Source organism: Scyliorhinus torazame, chromosome 8, assembly GCF_047496885.1.
Source record: "Scyliorhinus torazame isolate Kashiwa2021f chromosome 8, sScyTor2.1, whole genome shotgun sequence".
Lineage (NCBI taxonomy): Eukaryota > Metazoa > Chordata > Chondrichthyes > Carcharhiniformes > Scyliorhinidae > Scyliorhinus > Scyliorhinus torazame.
Window position 1 is genome coordinate 82205647 of NC_092714.1, and position 22141 is coordinate 82227787.

The 22141-nt window shown below is 46.2% G+C and overlaps 1 protein-coding gene across 2 annotated transcripts in view; it reads right to left on the minus strand.

Annotated features, from left to right (window-relative positions):
• Window positions 1–22141, minus strand: part of epha6 (eph receptor A6) — a 1197965-nt gene that overhangs the window by 90381 nt on the left and 1085443 nt on the right. For both annotated transcript variants that reach the window (XM_072513912.1, XM_072513911.1), the window contains one exon: window positions 19502–19687. In XM_072513912.1, coding sequence (XP_072370013.1) covers window positions 19502–19687 — 186 coding nt within the window. The remainder of the gene's footprint in view (window positions 1–19501; window positions 19688–22141) is intronic.

Here is a 22141-nt window from a genome sequence, read left to right on the forward strand (position 1 = left end):
AGTCAAAAACCAGACGTTCTTTAGTGCATTTAATCCGACCGGCCAAGCGCCGGAAGTTTTCGTCACCTCTCAATGTCTGACACTGTTTTCCCACTCTAAAGAGAAGTCTACCAATCAGAGCCTGATGTGTTCTGTATTGCCTTGAGCCCATCAACAAATTCAGAGCTACCAGGTTCTGACTGGTGCACCCACACCACAGCGACCTCTCAGTATGGGGCCCTGCCCACTGACCGGCCTCGCACTGCTGTGCTGTGTTTGATTGTAAGTCTGCCTCTGAGAATGGGATCATTATGTGAAAAGGAAAAATTTGAAGGCCGACAGGGAAAAGGCAGGGGAGTGGCACTAGCAGCATTGCTCCTTCAGGGAGCCAGCACAGAAACAGTGGGCTGAATGGCCTCCGTCTATGCCGCAACCATTCTTATGATTCTCGTCTTGCTCTACACATCTCGGCATAAGTTACTTCCTTTGGTCCTAAAAGGCCCCATGTAGAAACAACTCGATTCACAAGTGTTATGCTTGAAGTGTCTGCAAAAAGAGGGAAAGATTACATGAGCAGCTGAAATTGTTGTGAAGGATCTGAATAACAGCAGCTGACAGTATTAAATAGAGAATAATTAGTTGCTTTATTTGTTGCTGTGGGGAGGAGACAGACAGCTCTTCACTGTTTGTCGATGTGCCATTTGTCAATGTACTCTGTCGATTATTCTTTTTTTTGTGTACTATGTACGTACCGTGTACGTTCCCTTGGCCGCAGAAAAATACTTTTCACTGTACTTCGGTACTTGTGAGAATAAATCAAATCAAATCAACGTGAATGCTCTGCAATGCTCATTTTGAAAATCTATAATTGTCTGAATTCTCTGCTAACATTTGTGATTTTGTTAATAATAAGGCAACACCGACTGGGTGGGAGGGGACGGTATACCTTGGCGGGGGGAGCCACCCGCGCTAGCTAACTAAAGTCAGCTAGTGAATGGAGGTGAGGTGAGAGGAGGGCTGCGGACATTGGAGCCTGGTTAGCAGGTTTCGATGGGTCTACGAGGCGAGCGAGGGGAGGGAAGGTATTGATGCTGGAGATGTTTTTTCGAGAGGAAATGTTGGGGGGGGGGGGTGTTTGGGAGGGGGGAAGTGGTTCGATGTTAATAATGGATAGGGGCGGGTCAGGGTCATGGGGCAGGGCCCGGTGGTATGATGATTGTGGATAAGAAGGTGGGGAGGGGGGGGGTGGGGGGGGGGCGGTGAGAGACCCCAAGTTAGGATAGTCACGTGGAACGTGAGGGGGTTAGGACGTCCGGTCAAGAGGTCAAGGGTGCTTGCGCATCTTAAAAGTTTGAAAGCCGATGTAGCAATGTTGCAGGAGACTCACTTGAGGGTGAAGGACCAGGTGAGACTTAAAAAGGGCTGGGTTAGTCAGCTGTTTCACTCTGGATTTGACGGAAAGGCTCGAGGGTAGCGGTGTTGGTCAGCAAAAGAGTATGCTTCCAGGTGGAGAAGGTGGTGGAAGATCAGGGGGTAGATATGTGATTGTGACAGGAGGGCTGGAGGGGAGGTTAGTGGCGCTGTTAAGTGTATACGGTCCCAATTAGGACGATGTGGTGCTGTGTTAGGCAGGTAGGTTCGATGAAGACTGCACTCGATGAAGGGAAGCTAGAAACAGACATCTAACACTGGAGAAGATCCAACACTGTTTTATTCAATGATAGAACTGATGTACATATTCAGCTGTGGGTTGACGCTATACTGAACTGATTGGAGACCTTTTAGTAGCCTGACCAGACTTACTCGTGCATGGTGTTTGCACTTGCTAGCTCGTGGACTCTGATTGTCTCAGTGGCTGGGTCCCGAGAGAGTGGGAAACCTAGTGCTCTCTGGCTTTATAGCGGTAGTGTCCTGTCTAGTGATTAGCTGCACTGTGTTGTGTGCTTACTGGTCATCCTGTGTGTCAATCACTGCCTGTCTGCATCTCATTATATACATGAGTGGATATGACATCTCCCCCCCTTTTTTTTTTAGATAAATAAATACTAAGGTGTGTGGGAGTATATATATATATATATTGTATATATATATATATATATGCTTGACTATATACAAAAGGTGTCTAAATGAACGTATATACATAGGAAGGTGTCGATAGTGCAGATACATGGCAAACAAGACAATATTTACAGAGGTTAAATCGATGAAGTCACAAAATGTACACAAGTTCAGTCTACAGATTCAGTCTTTGTGGTGGGCAACGAATTCTTGTTGATCGCCGCAGAGGTTGATCAGGAGCCACCTGCACGTGGATAGGCATCGCGGTGGTCGCATGGGCCGGCAGGATTGCTGGTAGATCAGTGGCCTCGTGGCAGGGTACGTCCGGAGGAAGCATCGTAGACGGCGGGGCACTTCGGTCAGGTAGCGGGTGTGGAAATCTTCGCAGTGCCCGTCTGTTGCGCCGTAGCAGGGAGCCATCAGCCATGTGGACAAGGAACGATCTTGGGGCCACTTGTTTGATCACAACAGCTGTGGCTGACCAGCCCCCCTCAGGCAACTGGACACGAACATGATCAGTTGGGGCCAGCTCGGGTAGATCCGTGGCATGAGCATTGTATGTGGCCTTCCGTTGGGCCCGTGAACGCTGCATTTTCTGTAAGACCGTGAGGTGGTCAAGGTCTGGAACATGGATGGCTGGAACTGTGGTCCTCAGAGTGCGATTCATGAGCATCTGCGCTGGAGACAACCCAGTGGACAGTGGGGTTGCCCTGTATGCCAGCATCGCCAGGTTGAAGTCAGAGCCTGAGTCTGCAGCTTTGCACAGCAACCGCTTTAAAATATGGACCCCTTTCTCGGCCTTCCCGTTTGATTGTGGGTAGTGGGGACTGGAGGTAACGTGACGGAAGTTGTAGGACTGTGCAAAATCAGACCATTCCAGGCTGTAAAAGCAAGGACCGTTGTCGCTCATTACCGTGAGCCGAATCCCATGCCTGGCGAACGTTTCTTTGTAGGCTTTGATTACCATCTTCGACGTGAGATTGGACAGTTTCACCACTTCTGGGTAACTGGAGAAGTGGTTGACCAGGAGTACGTAGTCACGTCCCTTGGCGTGGAAAAGGTCTACACCTACTTTGGACCACGGAGAGGTCACGATTTCATGCTGTTGCAGCGTTTCCTTGGGTTGAGCTGGTTGAAACTTCTGACAGGTAGGGCAGTTGAGGACTCTGTCGGCAATGTCCTGGCTGATGCCCGGCCAATAGACCGCCTCCTGAGCTCTGCTTTGGCATTTCTCGACCCCAAGGTGACCCTCATGGAGTTGGCCCAGCATCATAGCCCGCATGCTCTGCGGAATTACGATCCTGTCGAGTTTCAGAAGGATTCCGTCCACCACTGTCAGGTCGTCTTTTACGTTATAGAACTGGGGCATTGTCCCTTCTGCCAGCCATTGGTAAGGTGCTGCATCACATGCTGCAGCAGAGGATCCTTGGCCGTCTCCTCACGAATTTGGACCACCCGTTTGTCAGAGGCCGGAAGGTTGGTGGTACACAACTGCACTTGCGCTTCTATATGGCAGATGAAGTCACTTTGTTCACACGGTGTGGTAATGGACCTGGAGAGGGCATCTGCAATGATCAGCTCTTTGCCTGGCGTGTAGACAAGTTCAAAGTCGTAGCGGTGCAGCTTCAGAAGAATTCGCTGTAACCGAGGTGTCATATCATTTAAATCCTTTTGGATTATATGGACTTGAGGCCTGTGGTCCGTTTCTGGCGTGAATTCTGGCAGGCCGTAAAAGTAGTCGTGAAACTTGACTATCCCTGTCAGGAGGCCCAGACACTCCTTCTCAATCTGAGTGTACTGTTGCTCAGTGGGCGTCATGGCCCTAGATGCATACGCCACTGGAGCCCAGGACGAGGAGTCATGTCGCTGAAGGAGCACCGCCCCAATGCCGTCCTGGCTTGCATCAGTCGATACCTTGGTTTCCTTGGTTGGGTCGAAGAACGCTAGAACCGAGGCTGTGGTGAGCTTTGCTTTCAGCTCACGCCATTCCTCTTCATGCGTGGGCAGCCACTGGAATTTCGGCGACTTCTTGACGAGATGGCAGAGGGCCGTGGTGTGGGATGCCATATTGGGATTGAATTTCCTGAGGAAGTTGACCATCCCGAGGAAGCGGAGGACCGCCTTCATGTCCTCCGGGGTCTTCATGGCGTTGATCGCTGAGACCTTGTCGGCATCTGGCCACACGCCCTGCTGCAAGATGTGGTCACCCAGGAACTTAATATCCGATTGACCAAATGAGCACTTGGCCCTGTTGAGCTGGAGACCATGTTCATGAATTCTCTGGAATACTTTCTTGAGGCGAGCAATGTGTTCCTGGGGGGTTGTGGACCAGATAATTACGTTGTCAACATATACTCGCACCCCCTCAAGGCCCTCCATCATCTGCTCCATGACGCGGTGAAATACTTCGGAGGCAGATATGATCCCAAAAGGCATCCGGTTGTAGTAGCGGCGACCAAACGGGGTGTTAAATGTGCAGAGCTTGTGACTGGATGCGTCCAGCTGTATTTGCCAAAAACCCTTGAAGGCGTCCAGCTTAGTAAAGAATTTGACATGAGCCATCTCACTGGTCAACTCTTCACGTTTTGGTGTCGGGTAATGCTCCCGCAGGATGTTGCGGTTTAGACCCTTAGGGTCAATGCAAATGTGAAGCTCCCCTGATGGCTTCTTTAAGCAGACTATGGAGCTGACGCAGTCTGTTGGCTCTGTGACCTTCGATATGATGCCCTGGTCTTGGAGGTCCTGTAATTGCTTCTTCAGACGATCCTTGAGGGGTGCCGGCACCTGGCGTGGTGCATGAATTACAGGGGTGGCGTTCGGTTTGAGCAGGATTTTATATCGGTATGGGAGCGTGCCCATTCCATCGAATACGCTGTGGTACTGCGTGATAATGTCATCCATGTCGGCTTGCAAGTTTCCATCAAGCGAGGCTGTCGCCGGTGATGATGACATGGTGTGGACTCGCTGAACCAGGTTCAGGAGCTTGCAGGCTCGAGCATCGAGCAGGGACGCTCTGTCAGGCCCGACGATTTCAAACCGCAGTGTTGCCTTAATCACCTTGTTGGATACCCCTAGTTGACAGGAGCCACTGGCAGCTATGGCATTATGTTCACCTGAGGAAGGAGCAGCGCTTCGAAAGCTAGTGACATCGAAACAAACCTGTTGGACTTTAACCTGGTGTTGTAAGACTTTGAACTGAGCTATGGCATTGCCATTGTAGTCAAGGGGCTGGCAGGCCGGTGGAAGAATGCTTGGTCTGGCGCGGATGGTGTCGAGATTGGATTTTGAGATGAGGTTCGCTGATGCGCCGGTGTCCAGTTTAAATCGGATGCGAGCCTTGTTAACTGTGAGGACAGCACACCACTCGTCATCAGGATCCACACTGAGGATCGAGAGGCGTTTTGCTGTGTAGTTATGATGCCCACCCGGTATGGGGACTTGAGGCACTCAGCATCAGGGTCTGTTGGGCTGTCGGGATCGGAATCTGGCATGCCTTGTTGCATTGAATGGACACTTCTGCGCCGCAACTGGGATCGCTGGAGTTGAAATCAGCCATGATTGAATGGCGGAGTGGACTCGATGGGCCGAATGGCCTTACTTCCGCTCCTAGGTCTTATGGTCTTATGGTCTGCACTCGATGCAGGGAAGCTAGAAACAGACGTCTAACACTGGAGAAGATCCAACACTGTTTTATTCAATGATAGAACTGATATACATATTCAGCTGTGGGTCGACACTATACTGAACTGACTGGAGACCTTTTAGTAGCCTGACCAGTCTTATTGGCTACCGCATGGTGTTTGCACTTGCTAGCTCATGGACTCTGATTGTCTCAGTGGCTGGGTCCCGAGAGAGCGGGAAACCTAGTGCCCTCTGGCTTTATAGTGGTAGTGTCCTGTCTGATGATTGGCTGCACTGTGTTGTGTGCTTACTGGTCATTCTGTGTGTCAATCACTGCCTGTCTGCATCTCATTATATACATGAGTGGATATTATGACAGTGGGATTCGCAAAGAAGGTGTTTGGGGCCATCCCCGACTTGGACACACACAAACTAATAGTGGGGGGGGGGGACTGGAACTTGATGCAGGAGCCAAGGTTGGACAGGTCATGGCCGCGCACGCTGGTCCCATCAGGAGGAGTGAAGGCGTTGGCTGGGCTAATGGTGGAAATGGGAGGGATGGATCCTTGGAGGTTTCTGCACCCGAGGGAACGGGAGTATTTGTTTTTCTCAGCAGTCCATAAGGTATACTCGCGGATCGGCTTTTTCGTGGTGGGGAAGGCTTTACTGGCTGGGGTTAAGGGGTCGGAATACTCGGCAATTGCAGTGTCAGATCATGCTCCGCATTGGGTGGATATGGTACTGGAGAAGGGGGTAGCGCAGAGGCCAGGGTGGAAATTAGATGTGGGACTTTTGGGGAACCAAGTGTTCTGTGACAAAATTGAAAAGGTAATTGAGGAATATATAGGTTTCAACTGTATGGGTAAGGTGTCGAAGGCAGTGGTCTGGGAGGCTCCAAAGGCGGTGGTGAGGGGTGAGGTGATTTTGTTTAAGGCCAGGGTGGACAAAGAGGAGAGGTTGGAGTGGCAGAGGGTAATAGATGAGATGTTGGAGGTAGATAGGAGTTATGCAGAAGATGGGGACCCAGCGAAGCTGGAAAAGAGAAAGGAGCTACAGGCGGGCTTTGACCGACTATCTACCAGGAAGACGGTGCACCAACTGAGACGAACAAGGGGTGCAGTTTACGAACAGGGAGATTAGCAGGTCAGCTCCGGAGGGAAGCAGCGGCAAGGCAAATTGTTCAGGTGAGGGATCGGGCGGGGAAGTTGGTGGTGGCTCCGGATCTGATTAACAAGGTTTTTGAGGAATTTTATGAGAGGTTGTACATGTCAGAGCCACCTGGGGGAGACTGTGAGATGCAGGAATTTCTAGATGGATTGGAGTACCCGAGGTTAGGGGAGGGGGACAGGGCTACATTAGAAGGAGCGATAGTGGTGCAGGAGATAAAGGATGTGATTGGGAGGATGCAGTCTGGGAAGGTGTCAGGACCGGATGGGTTTCCGGTGGAATATTATAAAGAATTCAAGGATAAGCTGGCACCCCTGATGGTGGGGATGTTTGAAGAGGCGATAGGGAGGGGGGTGTTGCCACAAACATTGGGGCAGGCATCAATTTCCCTGCTGCTAAAAAAAGATAAGGATCCGACGGAGTGTGGGTCGTATAGGCCCATATCACTTCTGAATGTGGACGCAAAAGTATTGGCGAATGTACTGACGGGTAGGCTGGAGGAGTGCCTCCCGAAGGTGATAGGTGAAGATCAGACGGGGTTCGTGAGAGGGAGGCAGCTCTTTTCAAACGTTAGAAGGGTATTGAACGTCATTATGGCACCGGCGGAGGGGAAGGAAACAGAGGTGGTTGGGTAGAATGGGGGTACTTGATGGCAGTTCTGGAGCGGTTTGGGATTGGACCAAGATTTGTGAACTGGATAAAGCTACTATATAAAGAGCCGAGGGCGAGTGTCCGCACAACATCAGCTCGAGATACTTTTCTCTCCACCGTGGGACTAGGCAGGGATGTCCTATGTCCACTCTGCTGTTTGCACTCGCGATTGAGCCGTTGGCCATCGCATTAAGAAGTTCGGGGGTATGGAAAGGAATAGTAATAGTGCGGGGGGGCGGGGGGGGGGGTGGGGGGTGGGGGCGGGGATAGAGCATAGGGAGTCCTTATATGCTGACGACTTGCTGTTTTACGTGTCGGAACCGAGTGTGTCCATAGGGGGAATATTGGAGCTGCTTCGAGTGTTTGGGTCTTTCTTGGGGTACAAACTAAATCTAGATAAGAGTGAGTATTTTGTGGTGTCTCGGCCGTGTGGGGGCAGGGGTGGGGGGGCTGCCATTCCGTAGGGCAGGGACTCACTTTAGGTACCTGGTGGTGTAGGTTGCCCGGGAGTGGGGGTGGCTCCACAGGTACAACATTTCTAGTTTGGTGGGGAGAGTGAAAGCTGATCTGGAAAGGTGGGATGGTTTCCCTCTGTTACTGGCGGGTCGGGTACAGCCGGTTAAAATGAACGTGTTGCCGCGATTTCTGTTTATTTTTCAATGCCTGCCGATTTTCCTGCCAAAGGCTTTTTTCAGAGAGATTGAGGGAAGGATTACTTCGTTCATATGGGGAGGGAAGGTGGCCAGAGATAGAAAGGTGCTGCTACAGAGGGGATGGCAGGCAGGGGGTTTGGGTCTTCCGAACCTGATGTATTACTACTGGGCGGTGAATGTAGAGAAGGTGCCGAGCTGGGTCAGAGGGATTGATTCCCAGTGGGTCAGAATGGAGGCGAGTTTGTGCAGGGGGTCGGGATTGAAAGCACTAGCGACAGTGCCGCTCCAGAGAGCCCCGGGGAAATACTCAGGGAGTCCGGTAATAATAGCTTCATTGAGAATTTGGAGGCAGTTTCGCCAACACTTCGGGTTGGGGGCAGGGTCAAGGGAAATGTTGATTCGTGGGAGCCACAGATTTGAGCCAGGGAGGTGGGATGGAAATTTTCGGAAATGGGAGGAGAAGGGGATTAAGACACTAAAAGATTTGTTTCTTAGGGGTCGGTTTGCAGGTCTGAAGGAGCTGGAAGCGAAGTATGGGCTGGAGCAGGGGGAAATATTTAGATACATGCAGGTTTGAGATTTTGCCAGAAAGGAGATACAGAGCTTCCCGGTGGAGCCGGCCTCCATATTGTTGGGGGAGGTGCTGACGACAGGGGGACTGGAGAAGGGGGTACTGTCGGCGGTTTACAGAGCTATTTTGGAAGAGGAGAAGGCACCACTGGAATGGATCAAAGCAAAGTGGGAGGAAGAGTTGGGAGAGGATATGGAGGAGGGGTTCTGGTGTGAGGTGCTCCGGAGAGAGAATGCCTCCAACTCGTGCGCGAGGTTGGGGCTGATACAGCTGAAGGTGGTATACAGAGCACACCTCATGAGGGCGAGGATGAGCCGAATTTTTGAAGGAATAGAGGATGTGTGTGAGCATTGCGGGGTGGGGGGGGGCTAATCACGTTCATATGTTTTGGTCCTGTCCAAATCTAGAGGATTACTGGAAGGAAGTTTCTCAGGTAATTTCTAAAGTGGTGCACGTGAAACTGGACCCGGGCCCACGGGAGGCCATATTCAGGGTGTCGGACCGGCCAGGGTTGGAAACGGGTGCAGAGGCAGATGTTGTAGCCTTCACCTCGTTGATCGCCCGAAGGCGGGTCCTGATGGGTTGGAGCCACCCTGTGCCCTGGCATGGCGGGGGGACCTGTTGGAATTCTTGACTCTTGAGAAGGTTAAGTTTGAACTGAGGGGAAGGATGGAGGGGTTCTACAATTCATGGGCATTATTCATCATGTACTTTCATGAACTGGATAACATCGAACATTACTTGGGGGGGGGGGGGGGGGGGGGGGGTTGGGGGGAGGGGGCGGTGTGTGTTAATGGCGACTATGGATGATCCCTAATTCCTTTTTGTCATTTGTTTATGTGAACATGCGGGCTAATGTTTGGGGCTTGGTGAGAGGATGGGATCGTTGTTATTGATGTGGGGATTGACATATTTGTAACTGATTATTGTCTATTGTTGGTGGGTGTAAATTTGGGAGAAAATGTGAAAAGGAGGAGAATAAAAATATATTTAAAAAAAAAATAATAAGGCAACACCGCAAACAAAAATTCATTTGGAATTATTCACCAGTGTTTAATTAAAGATGCAGAATACTATCTAAAGCTGCTGCACTGACTAAATATGTTTTAGTTCTGTAAGTAATCAAACACAAATCAGGATTTCACCATTATATGATCGTACTATCCAATTTCTGCTCCCTCTTCCCCCAATCCGAGTGCAAAATGGGCAGAGGACACCCAAAGAGCCCTCTGGCTAAGAGGAACTGAATCCACCTGCATTTGCAGGTATTACAAACAAGCAAAAATACATGCAAATTAGGAGCAGAGCTTTGCCACGCATTAACAAGCAGCCGTCATTTGGTGTAATGGCATGTTGTAATTCTGGAGAAACCCACGGTAGCTAGTGTCAGGGCGAGACAGGAAAATAAACCAGATTAATGCATATGTATGACTGATGTAAATGATATATCAATGTCACTTCTCAGAAAACCTCAAAAGCTTATGTTGGTTCTAGTTCAGAGTGGGCACATTTTTAACGATTCCTTTTTTATCTGGAAGAGAGAATGTTGTTCCCTTGTTTTGCTCGTGACTAGAGTGCAAATAACTTTGATCCAGTAGGTTCTTGCCTCGCTCGGTGAGTTTTGTCTATCAATGGGCAGCACGGTAGCATGGTGGTTAGCACAATTGCTTCACAGCTCCAGGGTCCCAGGTTCGATTCCCGGCTTGGGTCACTGTTTGTGTGGAGTCTGCACGTTCTCCCCGTGTGTGCGTGGGTTTCCTCCGGGGGCTCCGGTTTCCTCCCACAGTCCAAAGATGTGCAGGTTAGGTGGATTGGCCATGCTAAATTGCCCTTAGTGTCCAAAATTGCCCTTAGTGTTGGGTGGGGTTACTGGGTTATGGGGATAGGGTGGAGGTGTGGACTTAGGTAGGGTACTCTTTCAAAAGAGCCGGTGCAGACTCGATGGGCCGAATGACCTCCTTCTGCACTGTAAATTCTATGATTTCACATCTATGATGAACTTCAGATCCAGTCTTTGTACAGCCCAATCTTAATTTCTCACGATTATATTCCAAAAATAGAAATAGCTTGCTAAAAATTAGAAAGTACAGAATATATGTCACTAAGTATCATTCTCAATGAATAAGAATGCTATCCTACATCTAGTGTTTTCCCATTTTAAGGACTCAATTCCAAACTGGTAATTTGCAGGTCGGCTTGATTTGGTCAATGAATAATGATGCTGCAGATAACATCTTCTGAAGTCTGGTATCTCAAGGGCGTAGCCATTTTAGCTGACACATTTGTTGTGTAGAATAGCAGGGGAATAGCTTCAAGCTATAACAGAATGGTGGAGAAAGATAAGACCTATCCTGAAAGGTGATGAGAATGTCAGAGACATCTGAGTTACGGCCTGAAGGCAAAAATACAAGCAACAGGGAATATAAAAATCAGGAAATGGAATAAGAGTACTGACTAGGAAGCAATACTGAATTTGGTACAACATGTAAGGAGTTAAAATAAAATATCAAAAAAATGAAGTCAATAGCCTCAAATATCCTCGGGTGCCTGTGTGGCCATAAGATGGTCATTGTCGACTCCTTCTCTGAAGCAGATGAGAAAAGGGTATTTCACTGTACACCCAGAAAACTAAAGTCCTCTTCCAAGCAGTTCCCCCAACAAAACACCTTCCTGTATCAATTCAGATCCTGGAAATGTGGACCATTTTCCAAACCTTGGGAGCTTCCTCTCGATGAAGGCAGACAAAACTGATGAAATTCATCATATCATCCAACGTGCCAGCTCAGCCTTCTGCCGACTTGGGAAAAGAGTATTTCAGGACAGGAATCTCAAACCCTGGTCATGGTTTGCCGGGCTAGCAATGATTCCCACACTCCTGTTGATTCGAAGAATTAACGGGTTTGAGGGCCTCGTCGAGACCAGCCTCTCTGATTCTGCCTTGACCTTAGGCCTGACGGAATATGATCTAGCCTTTAAACATGCTTGGCTTACATCTTCATCTTAATCTTCAGCTTGCTTGAGATCTCTTTCCTGCTTCCCTGCTCTCCATTAAAGGCAATGGCATGTTTCTTTAAAACGTTCAGTAAACCTGCTTTGAGTCCAATATGAGATTCACGTCAGCCCAGTTTAGTTTGATTCTCTCCAGCTAGATTCTCCCGGTTAGGGCTGGATAGTTACTTTTAATGATGTGCAGGGACAAGTCTGCTGTCTGTCCATTTTGCTGCACATTTACATTGATAAGGCCCTTCAGCGGCACTACTTCCCCAGCATATGTTTTAAGTGTTATCTTTGAAGGGTTTAAGGCAAGACATCATAGTTTCTCTTGGTAAACAGTTTGTGGTGCCAATGAAACCTCTGTGCCAGTGTCCACATCCATTTTCATCGGTTGTCCATTCAGGAAAGGAGTGACCCAGTAATGGTTGGTTCCCAGTCATGGCCCTTATATGCAACAAAAGTTTGTCATCTGACTGTGGTTCTGGTCCTTTTGTGTGCCCTTTTTTGTATCATGTGGATACTTTTCACTCTATTTGATTTTTAGTTTATCATAGAATAGATAGCTTAGAATCTTGATGCACTTGTTTCTTGCTTTTTCTAATTCTTGTTTGAAACTTGCTGTTTCTTTCTCCAACATGCATATCCGATGTGCCCCTTTTTACCACAATTGCATTTTGCAACTTTAATCAAGCATTCATTTGCTGTGTGTCCAGTTTTTGCATATCAGTGACAATATTGAACCAGTGTCGGTATTCGGGTTTTAGCCGATACCTTATGGATTCTAATGCTAGAGCTTGATTGTTTCACCTCTTTAGGTGTTAGTTCCATAGAGATTGCGACTTTTAAAGTCTTCTTTAGACTTCCGTTGCTCCCTGTTAACAGACTTTTCTGGATAGCTTTGCTTCTTAACCCACACACAAATCATCTCCAATGGTGTCGTTCAAGGCATCTCCAAATTTACAGTGATCAGCTCATTTCTTCAAAGTAGCTAAGAACTGCATGATTGATTCATCATCTTGTTGATTACATTTATGGAACTTGAACTTCTCAGTGATGACTAGAGGTTAAGGTGAGAGGTGGCCCTGCAATATTGGCATTATCTCACCATAGGTTTTTGAGCCTGGTTTTTCTGGCTGCTCCAGACTTCGCAAGTGGTTAACGGATTTCCCCCCATTGCATTCAGGAAGGTCAGGACTACTAGGAAGGCCAAAGTTTTATTTGCCTTGACAAAGTATTCAAACCTACAGCATATGAGCTCCAGCGCTCGGTGCTTTCATCATTCGATCCCTAGGTGCCAAAAACATCTGCCATTTTATGATGGGAAGACTTGCATAAGCATAAATGTGCCACAAAGGTTTTAGCACTAACTTGCTTCTCTTTTTCCCCTTTCAAACAAGGTAACCCTGAGCTCAGCCGGTCCTTTGCAAGGGATATTGCAAACCTCTGCTTTATTTGTTATTATACTTGCTACTCACAGTAGAAGGAGCACTGTTCCAGTACCTTCCAGCAGAGCACATGGCAAGCTTCTTTTCTATGCTGTTTTCAGCGAATTTTGTTAGGTTTTCGATTCCTTTGATGCTTGCTGCTATTATTCGGCACTCCTCCTTTGCCAGTTTTGCTGTAGCAATGTTTTTATCTTTTTAATTATTTTTTGGGTGGCTGATGATTTTTCTATATTTTTTAAATTTCTCAGGGATTCGGCCAGTCCCAACCTTCTCGTTGCCAGTTTTCTTTGTGGTATCTTTGAAGGATAGGCTTGCAGATCACGAAGGAACAAACAAGCAACAACTTTATTAGAAAGGTGTTCACTCAACAGGCTGCAAAGCATGACTCACTCTTATCCCACCCAAACTGCCAATGCCGTCATCAATACACGAATGAACTCTTAAAGTGACCTTTTTCCAACTAGGAGATTTGCAACCTGAAGGCTTCTGAATTCATCGGATGGACCGCATGGCGTCCTTGGGCAAGCGTGGTGTAGTACATGCCCCTGTCTATATCAATGATGTCGAGGTGAAGATGATTGACAGTTTCAAGTTCCTAGGTGTGAATATTACCAATAATTTGTCCTGGTCCACCCATGTCGACATTACAATTAAGAAAGCACCACATTGCCTTTACTGCCTCAAGAAATTAAGGAAATTTGGCATGTCCACAATAACTCTTACCAATGCACCATGGAAAGCATTCTACCTAGTTGCATCACATATTGGTATGGCAACTGTTCTGCGCAAGATCGTAAGAAATTACAGAGTTGTGGACACAGCTCAGTCCATCACGTAAGCCCGTCTTCCACCTATTGACTCTGTCTATATTTCTCGCTACCTTGGGAAAGCGGGCAACATAATCTATTTTTTTATAAATTTGGAGTACCCAATTATTTTTTTCCAATTAAGGAGCAATTTAGCGTGACCAATTCACCTACCCTATGCATCTTTTTTGGGTTGTGGGGGTGAGACCCACACAGACATGGGGAGAATGTGCAAATTCCACACTGTTAGTGACACAGGGTCGGATGGAACCCGGATCTTCGGCGCCATGAGGGCAAAATAATCAAAGACCCCCTCCTATCCTGGTTATTCTTTTTTCCAACCTCTTCCATCAGGCAGAAGATACAAACGCTTGCGAACTCATTCTAACAGATTCAAAAACAGCTTTTATCCTGCTGCTACTAGACTCTTGAATGGCCTGTCTACATATTAAATTGATCATTCATTGCATTTTTCATTTTTTACAGTAATTATGTTGTACTTATGTATATATGTATAGGGTGATCTGTTAGGTCTGTACACAGAATAATACTTTTCCCTGTACCTGTGACAGACTTAATCAATAAACTCTAAACTCGGTCTTGACTGTTGACAGACGAAAATGGAGAAGATTCATTCGGAAAGGCGCTGAGCACATCAAGAAACATCATTGAGAACTTGCAGAGGCAAGGCCAAGGTATTGAAGGGAGTATGCAAAAGCTCAAAACAACCCACCTATTCACCTCTTCAAGCACCACCTGCCTCACACGTGGCAGAGTCTGCTGATCACACAATGGACTTAACAGCCATTTCAGAACCCATGAAACCAGAGAGGAAACAAGTCTTCCTTGAACTTTAGGGACTGCCTAAGAAGGAGAAGAAGTGCGACAGGACAGGACTTCAGCCAGTTCCAGCATCCATCCTCTCCCAAATTACAGGGTTGGAACCATTATCATAAAGGGGACAGCTACTCTACCCCTACAGCATTTGCTGGGCAATCAACATTGCTGCTTTGTGAAGGATAGTCAGATCGCTTTGGCCAAAATCAGAAGCATCTTAAAACATGATGGAATTGGCAGATCCCACTTGATAATTTCAACTCACCTTCAGAAAAACTGGCTGAATTGAATTAGTTAATTAGGTAAGGGATAGATCAATAGAGATGCAATGACAAGCATGTAAGAGGATATTTCAGAATGCACAGATTAGATCTGTTTGAATGAGTAAGAAAAATTCCAAGGGATGGATCCACTATAAAAATTAAAGGTAGGATTAAATTTAAAGAAAAAGCATATCATTGTGCTTAGACATGTGGCAGGTCAGAAGATTGGACAGAATATTAGGAACAACAAAGGATGACAAAAGATGAATAAGGAGGGGAGACTTAAGAGTATGAGTTAAAGATGGCCAGAAATATAAAACCAGATAGTAAGAGTTTTTGTAAATTTTTTTAAATGAAAAGAGTTAACAAAGTAAGTGTTAATCATATAGAAAATGAGTCAGGAGAATTGATAATGGAAAGCAAGGAGATGGCAGGCGAGTGGAATTGGTATTTTGCATCAGCCTCCACAATAGAGGACACAAGTAACCTTCCAGAAATAGTTATACATCTGGAAATGGAAGAGAGGGAGGCATTCAGGAAAATTACAGCTACCAGAGAAGTGGTACTAAGTAAATTGTTGCATCTGTGGGCTGATAAGAACTTGGATCCTGATGGACTTCATTCTAGGGTCTTAAAATTAGTGTCTAGTGAGATAATTGATGTATTTGTTTTAATTTTCCCAAACACCCCAGATTCGGGAAGGTCACATTAGATTGGAGGATAGCAAATGTAATTCCATTATTCAAAAAGGGAAGGAGACAGCAAATGGGAAATTACAGGCCTGTTATCCCAACATCCGTCTTAGGGAAATGCTGGAGCTATTATTAAGTAAGTTATAGCAAGGGACTTGGATAACCTCAAGGTAATCATGCAGAGTCAACAAGGTTTTGTGAAGCGAAATCATGTTTAACCAACTTCCATAGATTCCCTACAGTGCCCATCAAGTCTGCACCGACCCTAAGAAAGAGCACACTACCTAGGCCCACTCTCCCGCCTTACCACCGTAACCCCACCTAACCTGAACAGCTCTGAACACTAAGGGGCAATTTTAGCATGGCCAATCCACTTAACCTGCACATCTTTGGACTGTGGTAGGGAACCAGAGCACCTGGAGGAAACCCACGCAGACATGGGGAGAATGTGTAAACTCCACACAGACACCAAGGCCAGAATTGAACCCAGGTCACTGGCATTGTGAGGTAGCAGTGCTAACCACTGTGCCACCCTTATTGGAGTTCTTTGGGGAAGTAATCTGTGCGGTGGATAAAGGAGAACTGGTGGATGTACTGTAATTAGGTATCCAGAAAGCTTTTGACAAAGTGTTACATCAAAGATTATTGCGAAAATTAAAAGTTTGTGTTATAGGGGGTAACATTTGGCAAGGATAGAAGATTGGCTAGCTAACAAGAAGCAGAGAGTAGGCATAAATGGGTCTTCAGGTTTGCAAGTTGTAACGAGTGGTGTGCCACAGGCATCAGTGCTGGGACTTCAGCTACTTACAATTTATATAAATGACTTGGATGAAGGGATGGTTGTCAGATTTGCTGATGACACAAAGATGGGTAGGAAAGTAAGTTGCGAAGAGGACATAAAGAATCTACAAAAATATACAGATCGATTAAGTGAGTGGGCAAGGATCTGGCAAATGGAGTACAATGTGGGGTGTCCCAGTGCATGAATCACAAAAGGCTAGTATGCAGATGAAGCAAGTAATTAGGAAAACTAATGGAGTATCATCATTTATTGCAAGGGAAATAAAATACAAAAATAGGAAACCTAAGCTTCAGTTGTACAGAGTACCCGTGAGTCCACATCTCAAATACTTGGTACAATATTGGTCATTTTATTTATGGAAAGATGTAAATGCATTGGAAGCAGTTTAGAGAAGGTTTACAAGACTAATACCTGGAATGGGTTGCCTTATGAGTAAAGGTTGGACAGACCAGGCTTGTATCTGTTGGATATTGGAAGAGTAAGAGGTGACTTGATTGAAACATATACAGCCCTGAGGGATCTTGCCAGGCTGGATGTGGAGAGGATATTTCCTCTTCTGGCAAAATCTAGGGCTCACTATTTAAAAATAAGGGGTCATCCATTTAAAATGGAGATGAGGCAATATTTTTCACTCAGAGGGTTGTGTGTCATTGGAACTCCTTTCCTGAAAATGTTGTGGAAGCAGAACCTTTGAATATTTTTAAGACAGAAGTGGATAGATTCTTGGTAAGCAAGGGGGTGATAGGTTTTGAGGGATAGGTGGAGTGTCGATTTGAGGTTATCAGATCAGCCATGCTCTTATTAAATGGTGAAGCAGGCTAGAGAGGCTGAGTGGCCTACTCCTTGTTCGCATGCTCGTATATTCTGCAGATAGTGGAGAAACCAACATTACGGGCTCTAGTTTTGTCAGTATCACATTGTGTAAACATGGCGTATCATGCATGCCACAGACATGGTCATGCCTCTAGTCCTGCCTTGCATGTAAATACTATGATAGAAGGGGGAGGACAAGAAATACTTTGCATTCCCACTCCTGTCAGACATTTGCATTAGAGCCAGAAAGGGGTGAAATCCTGATGGAAACTGACCTCCTCCCTCCACAAACCAACTTATTTATCATTTTAAGGGACCGGAATTTCAGGGCTCATGAGTTTTGATACTTTTTAGTAGAGGTAATGACACAGACCCTTGCATCAACTTGTAATTCTTAGCTGTCAATTAAACCCAGTGCATTAGAGCAGTTAAATTAGCTATTACAGTTTAACTGGAAAAATTATTTAATATTTGAGTTAATCAGCCTGTAATCAATGACTAGAGTCATTCTATGCTGATATATTTGTGGTCAAGCTCCATTTACAATGAATTAGGAAATGCATTAAAGTGATAGAAAATCTGAATATGGGTTAAAATAGTGCTTTGCAATATCACTAATCTTGATCTGGGATTTCGTTAATCTGTTATTTTAACTAAGATTTTTACTATCTGAATGCCAAAGTAAAAGACATAAAATTCACACGAACATGTTATTGAGGTAAAACATGGTGCCCTGGCTGCCACATAAATGTTTCTCTGTTGATTAAAAAAAACCTTAATTTTAATTAGAGGCCACTGAAGAATCCGGATAGGAGCAGGTCCGACATCTGCCCTTTACATGTGGAAAACATTGCACAGAATGATCCTTCAACAGGCTGCTAACTAATTAGTGTAAGAGATCAAATGCATGTTTTAGATAGCTTCCCATAATGCCTGACAAAATGGGTCCTATTAATTTAAAAGTAGGCTGAACGCCTCGCAGACTGTGTTCCACTACCAAATTGATCAATATCGCACATGTTTCACACTTGAAAAATGTGTGAAAATAAAACCAATTTCTATCCCATTGTACACAATCAACTCCTTCTGGCAACCATGAATCAAAACATAGCTTCATACTATTTTAAACTGCTGTGTACATTACACAGGCATACATATACACTGAAGAACATTCCACAAACCACATGTAAAATATGATTATCTCTTTGATAAAATCTCTTTAACAGGGCATATGGTTAGTTATATCTATTTTCCCTCTTAATGGGATATAATAATGTGTACAGCAGATTAAACTTAAACGTAAAATTAAACTTGTACATGTTTCCTGTTTAATATTAAACAACATGAGTTCTGACTTCAAATTCTGACCATCGTTTTGAATATGTGGAATATTTTCCAATGTTAATTTAGGGGTAATTGAATCTGCTAAATGATTGGGCTTGTGTCAGGCGATAAGCTACAATTTAAAACATTATAAGCTTGACTACATGCGCCAAATTCTGGTTTTAATGTAGGCCAGTCTGGGGAGGTAGGCGAAGGTAGTCAGGGAAAGCAAACAATCCGGTCTCAGCGGGCGAATTGGTAAGATCTTTTAAGGAGGTTGAATGTTTATAGTTTTACACAGGTTTTATTTCTAATCATGTTGGCTGATTCTCCCAGAACTCCAGAAATCCAGGAGGTAAAACCCATTTTACAGCACTGCTTGTGGGTCTCGAGGAGTATTCAGTTTCCCCACCAGACCAAAAGGCTTTCTGGTCACTCTACAACCCTTTCAATCTCAACAACCCATTGATCACCATTTTGCACCAAAGGGCCCACTCGCCCACAACTACAACTATTGTCTAGACTAAAATTACTGGGTGGGATTCTCTGTCCTGCCAGCTTCGTTTTCCAGTGCGCGTGCCCCGGGCCATTCTAGCAGCCGGCCAATGGGGTTTCCCATTGTGGCCATTGGGAAACCTGCCAGCATAGCAGAGGATCCCACCGACGGAGAATCCCGCAGATTATCTTTATGGTGCAACAACACTGCCATCTCAGTAATAATTGTACACAAAGTCCAATAGCTTTCATGTTATATATCAGTACACTGTCATATTTCAATCTTCAGAAGTTTGGAGAAATACACATGAACATTTGAAAAGTACAATACTTTTTGTCACGACTCCCTCCAAACGAACGATGTTCGGGTGGTCAAATTGGCCCATGATGCTTGCTTCTCTGAGGAAATCCTTTCGTTGTCTGTCCAAATAACCTCCTTTTAGGGTCTTAATAGCCACAGGAATCTCCCTTTTCCCAGGAGTCTTCAACCGGCCACTGCAGACCTCTCCAAATTCCCCTGAAAAACACAGATCATTACAACAAGTGACTCAGGAAGTTGCTGCGAAAAAGTGCTAAATAATTCAGTCCAGGATATCCAATATGGCTTTCCAAAACATGAAAATGAAAACTTAGTTCTTTGAAATATTAAGGCCTGGAAGGCAGGTAAAGTCTGTCCGATTGGTATGAAGGATCTGTTCCATAAGTGGTCAAATTCACCAACCATGGAGCAGCGTTTAGGCCTCCAAGCCCCAGGCCGTTTAAAGAGTTGAAGTCAATATCAAATTTGTGTACAAGCACAAAATAAACTGGTAGGGACTTCATGGCTGGATCAAAGGATCCCGGCGACTGAGTTCCGATCACTCACTCTTAATGCAGAGCCTTGGCTGATACTGGAAAACTGAAAAACTTACCCTATATCAATTAACGTACTGGATGGTGAAGTGAGTTAACAAAATGAAGGCGATTTTCCAGCTGCGGGTGCCTAGTGCACATCCCGCTATGTTGGAGATTAGCAGGAGAGCCCCTAAACGGAGTCTGCGTCGGGCGACGATCAGTGCAAGATGCTCCTGGCCCGTTACAGCAGGCATAATCAGGTTCACACCCGCGATAGGTGTGAACCAGATTAGCATTTTAAATCAGCATTTAAATATGCTGGGTCATTTTCAAGTTGGAGTCTCCTGGCTCCTGGTAGCCAGTTGTGAAGCCAATGGGTAACATTACCGGACTCCAGCACCAGAGACCAGACATGATAACCATGCCAGAGACGGGGGGGGGGGGGGGGGGGGGAGAGGGGCTGGGGGCTCGGAGGACATTAAAGCCCCCAGGTAGTGGAGGGCAGGGCAGGGCAGTGCCAATGTCACTGCCAGGTTGGCACTGCTAAGGGGGCAGTGGCTGAAAGGGGGCAGGACATGGTAGGGGGTGGGGCATGAAGGGGGGGCATTTGCCGACCCCATGGCAGGGTGTTGCTCACCTGTTGCTGGCTTGTGTAGAGTCATAGAACCTTCACAGTGCAGAAGGAGGCCATTTGGTCTCTGAAAGAGCATCCTACCTAGTCTCATGACCTCGCTCTATCCTTGCAACCTCACCTTAACCATTGGACACTAAGGGGAAATTGATAATGGCCAACCCACCTAACCTGCACATGTTTGGACTGTGGGAGGAAACCAGAGCACCCGGAGGAAACCCATGCGGACAGGGGAGAAAGTGCAAACTCCACACAGACAGTAACCCGAGGTAGGAATTGAACCCAGGTCTTTGGTCCTGCCTCTCTCAGTGGAGCTACAACTCATGGTCCACTTCAAAAAAGTGATTAGTGCAAGAAGATTAAGATGCAATTCTATTTGGAACTGCCAACACGATTCGCACCGATTTTCTCACCTGAAATGATACTGAGGGATGGATTATAAACATTGTGGTTAGCATCAAAGCAGCGTAATGGAGATGCATTAAAGCATGAAGGGAAAGATCAACAAATAATCCGCCAAGCAGCTGTGTCTGCAATAAAATAAAACTGTCAATGACTGGCTAATGAAATGTATTGCTGTTTGAAACTGAATGGAAGATTTGTATTTCAAAGGCTGTCAAGGGATTTCAAGCCATTTGAAGTGGAGTGGTATTTTGGGGAAGAGTCTGGCACTTGTAACAGATGCAGCTTTAAACACTTTTGACTAAGGCAGCAGATGTTGGGAAAGGTTAAGTGAAAATGCAATGCTTTTTCACCCTACTGTCTGAACTGCTCTTAAGCATTCAATCAGAAGTCTCTGTTGGGGGTCTCTGTTGGGGATCTAATGGGAATATCTGATGAGGGGATCACTGCTGTAGGTCTCTGTTAGGGGTCTGATAGGGGTGCTGGTGGGTGGTCGGGCGGGGAGCAGCATTTGCATTGTGGGGGGAGGGGGGCATGCCGATGGGCATTGCGGGCACCTCGGTTATGCACTGACCCCGTTGACCCACTGTGAGGTTCACCACGTTAGGGCGACACTTGAAATTACCTGCATCAATTCCTGGCTGAGAGACTTGGAGCATCACAGGGGGCTGGAAAATCAGGCTTCCAGCCTGTTAATCAAATGCAAATGGATGCAAATAACTAATTTGCATCTTCCCGCTGAGATGGGGCGTGTAGCTCGCTGCCACCGTCGGCGGGGGACCGGTGCATCGGAACAAGACGCTCGATTCTCTGCTGGATCAGGAAACCGCAACAGGCTGCGGCCAGTGGAGAATTCATCCCTTAGTCATTTTCTGGCCGAATTCCATCCAATATCTTCCTCTTCAGGGACTTGAGATGAAATCTAGCTGAAACTGATGAAATGAACATCTCTTTGTACAAGATACATTGAGGGAGTTTTGACCAGACTCTTGATGACATGGACCACACTGAATGTCACACTAATTTTGAAAAAACACTACTTGTGGCCATGAAAATAAATGGTGAAATAATTGAAAAAAAAAGACCTATATTCTGTATGTGGTA